The sequence below is a fragment of the Physeter macrocephalus genome, chromosome 14, assembly GCF_002837175.3.
Source record: "Physeter macrocephalus isolate SW-GA chromosome 14, ASM283717v5, whole genome shotgun sequence".
In the NCBI taxonomy this organism is placed as follows: Eukaryota; Metazoa; Chordata; class Mammalia; order Artiodactyla; family Physeteridae; genus Physeter; species Physeter macrocephalus.
This window is the reverse complement of record NC_041227.1, coordinates 48,707,243-48,717,919: the sequence shown is the minus strand read 5'-3', so window position 1 is coordinate 48,717,919 and position 10,677 is coordinate 48,707,243. Positions and strand designations below refer to the sequence as shown.

Sequence of the window (10,677 nt, the reverse complement as noted above, 5' to 3'; positions counted from 1 at the left end):
CACGGGAGAGGCCCTAGCAGAGGGAGGCCCGCCTACCACAAAAAAAAAAAAAAAAAAAAAAAAGATCAGTTCTTGTTTATACATTTTCCATAAAAAAAATGTTTCAAGTGAAATAAAGTAAGGGGTTGAGAAAAGAAGACCAGGCCAGGCTCTAGAATCCCTATCAGCAGACCATTAGAAAGGCAGGTCTGTACATGATATTGGTTCCATATCGGCCAGGTTATCTGTCTACAACACTCTGAATTCTCGTAGATTATTTAAGTCTGAAGAGGAAGAAGTATGTCCTCCACTTTGTATATTCTTAACATAATGTGAGTAGAAACATGGAATGTAATGAACACACTTGGGAAAAGACGATTATGAAAGCTAGTCCATTGCTAAGCCAAATGCTTTGCTAGGTGTCCTAGTCCACTGGGCTGCTATGAAAAAATAACATAAAGTGGGCAGCTTATAAACAACAGACCTTTATTTCTCACAGCTCCTGGGCTGGAAGTCTGAGATCCAAGTGCTGGCCAATTCCGTGTCTGAGGGCCTGCTTCCTGGTTCATAGCTTTTGCCTTCTCTCTGTGTCCTCACATGGCAGAAGGGGTAAGGGAGCTCTCTGGGTTCTCTTTTATAAGGGTACTAATCTAAACAAGGATTTACTGTATAGCACAGGGACCTATATTCAATATCTTGTAATAAACTATAACGGAAAAGAAATGAAAAAATATACATATATATGTATAACCGAATCACTTTGCTGTACACCGGAAACTAACACAATATTGTAAATCAACTATACTTCAATAAAAAATAAATAAATAGGACTTCCCTGGTGGCACAGTGGTTAAGAATCCGCCTGCCAATTCAGGGGACGCGGGTTTGAGCCCCGGTCCAGGAAGATTCCACATGCTGCGGAGCAACTAAGCCCCTGCACCACAAGTACTGAGCCTGCGCTCTAGAGCCTGCGAGCCACAACCACTGAGCCTGCATGCCACAACTGTTGAAGCCCGCGCACCTAGAGCCTGTGCTCTGCAACAAGAGATGCCGCCACAGTGAGAAGCCCACGCACCGCAACAAAGAGTAGCCCCCACTCGCTGAAACTAAAGAAAGCCCGCGCACAGCAACAAGGACACAACGCAGCCAAAAATAAATAAATAAATAATAAATAAATAAATAGGGACTTCCCTGGTGGTCTAGTGGTTAGGATTCCGGGCTTTCATTGCTGTGGCCCAGGTTCAATCCCTGGTTGGGGAACTGAGATCCTGCAAGCCGCGCAGCGTGGCCAAAAAAAAAGAAAAATTTATATATATCTACACTAATCCCATTTATGAGGGCTCTGCTCTCATCACCTAAGTACCTCCCAAAGTCTCCACCTCTGAACACCATGACCCTGGGGGTTAGGATTTCAACTTACGAACTTGGGGGAGACAAACATTCAGATCACAGCACCAGGACTATGCATATTTTACCTCCTCAGTATCACACTTAGCAGGTGACCAGGTACCTGTGAGCACAAAAAGGGTTATTGAATGGTTGTGAGTTCTAAAGTACACTTGATGATGATGATAGGACCATCAGGATGTCTTTATTTTTATTTATTTTAATTTTAAACATTTTATTGAAATATACTTGATTTACAATGTTGTGCTAGTTTCAGGTGTACAGCAAAGTGATTCCGTTTTTTGTCTGTTTGTTTTTTGGCCATGCTGCACAGCATGTGGGATCTTAGTTCCCTGACCAGGGATCAAACCTGTGCCCTCTGCAGTGGAAGCACAGAGTCTTAACCACTGGACCACCAGGGAAGTCCCAGTTTTATACACGCACATACACACACACATGTGTATATATATATTCTTTTTCAGATTCTTTTCCATTATAAGTTGTTACAAGGTATTAAGTATAGTTCCCTGTGCTATACAGTAAGTGCTCATTGGTTATCTATTTTATATACAGTAGTGTGTGTATTTTAATCCCAAAGTCCTAATTTTTCCCTCCCCCACTTCCCTGTTTGGTAGCCATAAGTTTGTTTTCTATGTCTCTGAGCCTATTTCTGTTTTATAAATAAGTTCATTTGTATCATTTTTTTAGATTCCACATATAAGTGATATCATATGGTATTTGTCTTTCTCCTTCTGACTTACTTCACTTAGTATGATAATCTCCAGGTCCATCCATGTTGCTGCAAATGGCATTACGTCATTCTTTTTTATGGCTGAATAATAGGGATGTCTTTAAATCAGATTTACTATGAAATACACTGGCTCTTACATAATTCTGATAATCTAGGAGTTCTCAAACATAATTTCTGGGACCAAAAAAACCCAATCTCAAGCAGACAGGATGTGCCTTTATCCCCATAAGGTGTCAGTAAATCATATGAAACTTATGTTTCTTTTGCAATAACAAAAACCCATAATACTGTTAGTGGAGGTACTTTACTATTTTACAGGGATTCCAGCAAGTCTGCTCCAATAAGGACCAAGCATAAATAGGTTGAGAAATTTAACTTCTTGTAATTTCTTTATAAATGTATTCTTTTTATTTTGTTTTGATTTAAGAATATATATTGGTGGAATAATTGCAAACAAGATGAAAGTGGCTGTGGATTATCACATAGCAGATAATCGCAGATAAAACAGAACCCAAGGCTTGAAGTCTAAAGAATGAGCTATAGGGATATTTTACATTGATAAAAGTTACAAGCCAGTGAAAAGATGTAAGAGGCATGAGCCTTTATGCCCCAATAACAGAGCTTTGAAATACATAAAGCAAAAAATGTTCTAAATACTAAATAAACTAAGAAATCCACATCTTTAAAAGATCAGAAATCAAGAGATTAGGTAGAGGAAAAAAGCAATAATGCAGTACTGAGTATTCACTGAGCATGATTTTGGTTTAAACCAAGCATTTGGGGCTGCTCAGAGACCCAGCGAGCCCCTTCGAGGGGAGCTGCCTGCAGGCTAGGTTGATGCGAGGGTAAATCGAGAAGAATGGGTACTTAAAAAAATTTTTTTTATTGGAGTATAGTTGCTTTACAATGTTGTGTTAGTTTCTGCTGTACATAAAAGTGAATCAGTTATAAGTACACATATATCCCCTCTTTTTAAGATTTCCTTCCCATTTAGGTCACCACAGAGCATTGAGTAGAGTTCCCCGTGCTATACAGTAGGTTCTCATTAGCTATCTGTTTTATACACAGTAATGTATCTATGTCAATCCCAATCTCCCAATTCATCCTAACCCCACTTTCCCTCCTTGGTAACCATAAGTTTATTCTCTACATCTGTGACTCTATTTCTGCTTTGCAAATAAGTTCATCTGTACCATTTTTCTAGATTCCACATATAAGTGATATTATATTATATCTGTTTTTCTCTTTCTGACTTACTTCACTCTGTATGACAATCTCTAGGTCCATCCATGTCCCTGCAAATGGCACTATTTCATTCCTCTTTATGGCTGAGTAATAGTCCATTGTATATATGTACCACATCTTCTTTATCCATTCCTCTGTCGATGGACATTTAGGTTGCTTCCATTTCCTGGCTATTGTAAATATTGCTGCAATGGACATTGGGGTGCATGCATCCTTCTGAATTATGGTTTTCTCCAGATTTATGCCTAGGAGTGGGATTGCTGGGTCATATGTTAGCTTTTTAAGAAGTGGAAAAAATTTAGGGATCAGAAAAGTCTCCCACATCCCTTCTCCCTGCAGTGCCCAAGGCTGGTCAGCTCTCCTTTCTTGATCATACAGCCCCCTGGTCTGTGACACCGGTCGCGTCTGTCACAGGGGTTGTGAGCTGGGGATCCCACTGCGGGCTCCCTAAGAGGCTGGGTGTTTCCACCAGCGTCAGCGTCTACACCACATGGGTTGTCAGCACAACCTGGAGCTCAGCTCGGGATGTCAAGAACTTCTCTCCAAGCCTTGCTAGGATCTTATCTTTGCCCTGTTGTTGCTTCTGGGACCACTTGGGGGCATCCCCGTCTCCCCGTGGCTTGCCTTGCCTATCCGGGCAGTCAGCCCTGCAACCTCAGCCCCTGCATCCCAAACTCATATGCCCTCTCTCTCTGCTCCCTGCCAAGAATGTAGCAGGCAGTTCCTGCAGGGACCTACTCCCCAAACCCACCCCAACAGCCACCTTCAACCATCCACCTATCCTCTGTCCTCCAGGGACCTTCTCTGGTTCCACCCCCCAACCCAGCCCCATGACAAGCCACCTTCCCAATACCCACATCTATCCCTCTTCAGACCTCACAGCCCTGGGCCCAGCATCTGCGTCTCATGTGTCCCCAGGGGGCCCCAAGATGCCCTCTCTCCCTCCTTGCCACCCCGTGGACACCCAGGGACAGAACCTGCTTCTCACCCACCATTCAAGGCTGAGTCTCAAGGAGCACCCACGTTCAAGGATTCATTGGGTGGTTTCTGGGACTCTTGGAACTGGGGTTTCCAGCGCCCAGTGCTGGGCTGGTGCCTTTGCAGACGTGTCTGTCTGAGAGGCAGTAAAGCCTAGCTGGCAGAAGGACATTCCTCTGGCTGGGTGATCCTCCCTGTGCCTGCGGCCCCAGAGGGGTGTATGAGAAAGTATCTTCCATGTGAAGGAGCTTAACCACAGGGCGTCGCCAGATGCTCACAGCAGCCCTGCAAGGTGCACATTACTGTTACCTCCATTTTTCAGACAGGGAAACTGAGGGCTGCAAACCCCGGGGCTTGCCCGAGCCCACTCTCCCCAGCAGCCCTGTCCCTGGCTCAGTGGCCAGCAGAGCAGTAACATATCCTGGGGTTCCTAGCAGGGCTGGGGGGTAATCCACATCACCCTGACGTGGACACTGAGGGCTCGGGGCCAGGCTGGGCTTGCTCTTTACCTCTTTCCCTCTTTCCCCAACCTCGGTCTTTCCAGGGGAGCCCAGGAACTGGCTGGAGAAATGTAAGCCAGCAGCTGGAGGAGGAAGCACAGGGCTGGGACCCTGTGTGTGTGAGTGGGGCCCCCTGCTGGCCGCTGCGCAGCGCAGAGGAGCAGGAGCGGGGCCCTTTGGGTCCTCCATCAGCCCTTCAATTCCACATTCACTGGGTGTGTCACACACAGTCCCTGGAGGGAGCCAACAGCTACACACACAAAGGACCGAACAAGATCATTTTGGACATTGCTAAGTTCTAGGGAGGAAATACAACAGGTCAGTGAGGAGGACAGTCAGTGGGGGCATATGGGGTTGGCTTTAGATGGGAGGAGGACAGGGAAAGCCTAGCTGAGGAGGTGACATTAGCACTGAGACTTGAAGGCCCAGAAGAAGCCTGCTGCGTGACCATCTGGACGAGGGGTCTGCAGGGAGAGGCTGGCCCGAGGCTGGAGCAGGCATGGCATTCACCAGGAAAGGACAGTAGAGGCAGGAGACAGGCAGGTGGTCAGAGGGAGGAGAGAGCTCTCAAGAGCCGTAGGCAGCCCCGAAGTTTGCACAGGACCTGCGGCTTAAGCGATCCTTCAGGCTGCAGGGGAGGAGGAGTTCCTGGGCCGTCCCCACAGCACTGGAAGGTAGGTGCTGGCACTGTGTCTCGTCTTGTGCAAGGAGCCAAACTTAGCCCTGATCCAGGGAGCTCACAGTGACTGGCCAGTCACAAGCGCTGCGGTGCCAAAGGCCACAGAGGGGGACCGCCTTAGGGGAAAACTCCAGCCCTTGCTGCACGCAGTCTGTCCCTGTGTCCACCAGCCAGAGCCCATGCACACTGTCCCCTCTGCAGTGTGTGAAGTCCAGGAGGTTTGCTGAGCTGGCTTCATCCTCTGCAGAAGTTTCCATTGTCCCCAAGCATCAGGCGTCTCCCCCGTGTCTCCACCAGTGTGCCCGGGTCAAGGACACCATCTGGGAACCCTCTCTCCCGCTTGGCCAGGCAGGGAACCTGCTCTGCCTGCTCCTGCCTCCAGCGGCTCATTCCCTTGGCAGTCACCACCCAGGCCCTGCTGAGAGTGCTGCCGGGCTGGGCCCAAGACCCAGGGCTCCTGAGGGGGATACACACCTGTGGATATTCCTGCAAGTCTAGACTGGCTCCCCTGCTTGGAGGGACCCCCAGAAGCCAATGCTGGGGGACTCATCACTCCCTGAACACTTCCACATCCCAGGTAGTGTTCAGGACACACAGAGGGGCACCAAGCAGCCACAGCCTTCCCAGGTTCCCAGTCTGTAGAGTCACCGGTCACAGGGACGCTGGTATAAACAACCCAGCGACGTCTCTCTCTCCCTTTCTTTGGCAATTTCCTTCCCCCCAGGACCCAGGGCAAGAAAGTTTGTGAAAGGCAGTTTCAACTTTCAAGACTGAATCCTGAGGAGGGTGATAAAAGGGGCCGGGGCCTGCCGCCAGGGGGCAGCCTGGGCCGCACGTGGGGACTAGCCTGAGGCCAGCACAGGGAGGGACAAGACCCAAGATCATTTCCCCAAGAAAGGCTTGTGAGGGGTCTTCTCTTCCTGGCTCAGTGCAACAGTGTGAGACCCCCAATGGGCACTCAGTGAGGACTTGCTAATGTGCTTTCACGGGAGTCCTGGCTGTGGGGCAGGTCCTTGGTCCTTCCTAGCAGAAGGAGTGGGTAGAAAAGAGGGCAGCATGGGGGGCAGCCAGGCCCCCAGGGTCGCAGACAAGAAAGGGATCGTCTGGGTACACTGGCTCCTGGGCCATAACAAGGTACGTAGTTGGGGGACCGAGCCCCAGTAGAAGCTCAAAGCCGGGACACTGTGACGTCCCAGGTTCCCAAACAGCCCTTGGACCAGAGAGGTCAAGCTGAGGGAAAGGGGCGACCAGGGTTCCCGTGGCTCCCTCTCCCCGAGGGGGCGCCCCAGCCGGGCCTTGGAGCTGGCGGAAGCAGAGGGGGCGCCAGGCGGCGGGAAGAAGAGGCCATGGGCGCGCAGGTCGGGGCGCTGCTGCTCGCGCAACTGTTGGTGCGGGTCGAAATCGCGAGGCAGGTGAGCTGAGGCGGGGGCTGCCGGCGCAGCTAGGGGTGATGGGGGAAGGGTGGGGCGCGTGGAGACCAAGGGGAGCTCACTTTCTCTCCTACCCGCAGCGTTGCGGGATAGGGACCTGTTGCTTCCAGGTAAGGCGTCCAGGGGGCGCGCTTCCCTGCGCAGGGCACCTGAGCCGGAGCGCGAAGGGCGACTCATCTTTTCCTCTCGCCGCCCCAGGTTTCGAGAACTCGTCTCTGCTCGCATGTAACTGATGGGGCCCCCCCCGGGTGTGGGGGAGGGGCGGGCGCCTGTGGACCACGTGGGGCAGGTCCCCAGCGTCCCCTTCTTCCTGGGCGGCAAGACCCCTGGACGCGCGGTTCCCCGGGGCGCCCCTTCCCTTCTCCCACCCGGTGGGTGAGGGTGGACGGGGTGGGCCTGCCTCCCGCAGCTCAGCCTGGTGTCCATCTGTCCATCCCAGGGCCATGTGGCCAACGGACTGTCCCGACACGCATAGTGGGTGGAAAGGACGCAGAGCTTGGGCGCTGGCCGTGGCAGGGCAGCCTGCGCCTATGGGGCTCCCACTACTGCGGAGCAAGCCTGCTCAACCGCCGCTGGTGCTCTCGGCCGCGCACTGCTTCCAAAAGTGAGTCTGGGGGCGGGCGGCCCGCTGACCCCGGGCCCTGGGTCTGCACCAGGACCTGCGCGCATGCCCCACGTGGACACGGCCCTCGCGTGCTCCTGAGTCCCAGTCCCGGCTGCAGCCCGTTACACACCCACGCGAGTCCCCCAGGACGCTCCGGGAGGAAACACTGTGCAGTTTCTACCAGAACGTTCTCCCAGAACATTCCGACGCACATTTGTTTGTCTTGTTCTTTTCTTTCTCGCTTCACTTGTCCCCAAATGGCACCACCAACCTCCACCTTCCTTACCCCACCTCCCAGCGGAGGTGACCCCCCCGCCCCGGGGGGAGGAATGAGCTGAAGTAAGTGCTGGACACAGAGCCTGGCCTGTGGTGACAGTGGCCCCGGAAGCTGTTTTGAGCCCAGCCTGCTGTGGCGCCCGTGCACCTGCTCGTTGCGTTTTGAGAAGGGCTCTTGGAGGTGACAGGTGGTTGAGTGACTGGCCAGATGAGCTGGCAGGGGAGGCACCCTCCTGCCAAGCCCCCCAAGTTCCCAGGTGTGGGACTTTGTTTGGGGCTGTCTGGGCTCTCCTCGTTTCTACTCTGGCCTCTTTGGTCAAAGGAAGACCTCCTAATGGTGTCTGGGGTGAGCCCCACAGCAGCCCGGGGGTCTCAGCTCAGGGAGCAGCCCCAGGTGTGCTCAGGTGGCCTACCCTCCCTCTGAGGACCCCTGACGGCTTTCTCCTCCCCTGCCAGCAACAGAGATCCCTATGAATGGTCGGTCCAGTTTGGCAAGCCATCTGTCACACCACCCATTTGCAGCCTGCGGGCCTACCTCCGTCGTTACAGGGTGTTGTTACAGGGTGAAGAGTATTATTATATACCCCAAATCCAGGAAGTATTCTCAGGACGACATCTGCCTGCTGAAGCTGCCCTCCTCAGTCACCTTCAATAAGCACATTCAGCCCGTCTGTGTCCTGTCCTCCTCCTCTGAGTTTAAGAACCGGGATGACTGTTGGGTGACTGGCTGGGGGGACATCCATGAGAAAAAGCATGAGGTGGGGGACAGACGGGTGGGGAAGGGGAGTGTTATTCACCACTCCCTGTGCCAGCCACACCAGCTGCAGTGGCCCCCACCTTGGTCTGTGTGCCACCGTGCTTTGGCTTTGGCCCGCTGAGCAATCTCTCCTCACCTCCTTTCCACACCCTGCCCCCCTGTAGAGCAGGGCTTTCTGTACCCACACTCAACTCCCCCTCCCTTCCCTAGACTGTGAGCCAGAAACCAGAGAGGGCGCAGGGCACCTGAGCCGGAGCGCGAAGGGCGACTCATCTTTTCCTCTCGCCGCCCCAGGTTTCGAGAACTCGTCTCTGCTCGCATGTAACTGATGGGGCCCCCCCCGGGTGTGGGGGAGGGGCGGGCGCCTGTGGACCACGTGGGGCAGGTCCCCAGCGTCCCCTTCTTCCTGGGCGGCAAGACCCCTGGACGCGCGGTTCCCCGGGGCGCCCCTTCCCTTCTCCCACCCGGTGGGTGAGGGTGGACGGGGTGGGCCTGCCTCCCGCAGCTCAGCCTGGTGTCCATCTGTCCATCCCAGGGCCATGTGGCCAACGGACTGTCCCGACACGCATAGTGGGTGGAAAGGACGCAGAGCTTGGGCGCTGGCCGTGGCAGGGCAGCCTGCGCCTATGGGGCTCCCACTACTGCGGAGCAAGCCTGCTCAACCGCCGCTGGTGCTCTCGGCCGCGCACTGCTTCCAAAAGTGAGTCTGGGGGCGGGCGGCCCGCTGACCCCGGGCCCTGGGTCTGCACCAGGACCTGCGCGCATGCCCCACGTGGACACGGCCCTCGCGTGCTCCTGAGTCCCAGTCCCGGCTGCAGCCCGTTACACACCCACGCGAGTCCCCCAGGACGCTCCGGGAGGAAACACTGTGCAGTTTCTACCAGAACGTTCTCCCAGAACATTCCGACGCACATTTGTTTGTCTTGTTCTTTTCTTTCTCGCTTCACTTGTCCCCAAATGGCACCACCAACCTCCACCTTCCTCACCCCACCTCCCAGCGGAGGTGACCCCCACCCCCCGGGCGAGGAATGAGCTGAAGTAAGTGCTGGACACAGAGCCTGGCCTGTGGTGACAGTGGCCCCGGAAGCTGTTTTGAGCCCAGTTCCTTACCCCACCTCCCAGCGGAGGTGACCCCCCCGCCCCGGGGGGAGGAATGAGCTGAAGTAAGTGCTGGACACAGAGCCTGGCCTGTGGTGACAGTGGCCCCGGAAGCTGTTTTGAGCCCAGCCTGCTGTGGCGCCCGTGCACCTGCTCGTTGCGTTTTGAGAAGGACTCTTGGAGGTGACAGGTGGTTGAGTGACTGGCCAGATGAGCTGGCAGGGGAGGCACCCTCCTGCCAAGCCCCCCAAGTTCCCAGGTGTGGGACTTTGTTTGGGGCTGTCTGGGCTCTCCTCGTTTCTACCCTGGCCTCTTTGGTCAAAGGAAGACCTGCTAATGGTGTCTGGGGTGAGCCCCGCAGCAGCCCCGGGGGCTCAGCTCAGGGAGCAGCCCCAGGTGTGCTCAGGTGGCCCACCCTCCCTCTGAGGACCCCTGACGGCTTTCTCCTCCCCTGCCAGCAACAGAGATCCCTATGAATGGTCGGTCCAGTTTGGCAAGCCATCTGTCACACCACCCATTTGCAGCCTGCGGGCCTACCTCCGTCGTTACAGGGTGTTGTTACAGGGTGAAGAGTATTATTATATACCCCAAATCCAGGAAGTATTCTCAGGACGACATCTGCCTGCTGAAGCTGCCCTCCTCAGTCACCTTCAATAAGCACATTCAGCCCGTCTGTGTCCTGTCCTCCTCCTCTGAGTTTAAGAACCGGGATGACTGTTGGGTGACTGGCTGGGGGGACATCCATGAGAAAAAGCATGAGGTGGGGGACAGACGGGTGGGGAAGGGGAGTGTTATTCACCACTCCCTGTGCCAGCCACACCAGCTGCAGTGGCCCCCACCTTGGTCTGTGTGCCACCGTGCTTTGGCTTTGGCCCGCTGAGCAATCTCTCCTCACCTCCTTTCCACACCCTGCCCCCCTGTAGAGCAGGGCTTTCTGTACCCACACTCAACTCCCCCTCCCTTCCCTAGACTGTGAGCCAGAAACCAGAGAGGG

General features: G+C 53.9%; 1 protein-coding gene across 1 annotated transcript in view; it reads left to right on the top strand.

The window, feature by feature from the left end:
* The first annotated feature begins 6,574 nt into the window (after nucleotides 1–6,574).
* Nucleotides 6,575–10,677, top strand: part of LOC102978711 (serine protease 21) — a 13,720-nt gene continuing 9,617 nt past the window's right edge. Inside the window, exons 1-5 of the mRNA XM_024123535.1 lie at nucleotides 6,575–6,652; nucleotides 6,796–6,930; nucleotides 7,147–7,198; nucleotides 7,388–7,523; nucleotides 9,256–9,285. Of these exons, the coding sequence (XP_023979303.1) occupies nucleotides 6,575–6,652; nucleotides 6,796–6,930; nucleotides 7,147–7,198; nucleotides 7,388–7,523; nucleotides 9,256–9,285 (431 nt within the window). The remainder of the gene's footprint in view (nucleotides 6,653–6,795; nucleotides 6,931–7,146; nucleotides 7,199–7,387; nucleotides 7,524–9,255; nucleotides 9,286–10,677) is intronic.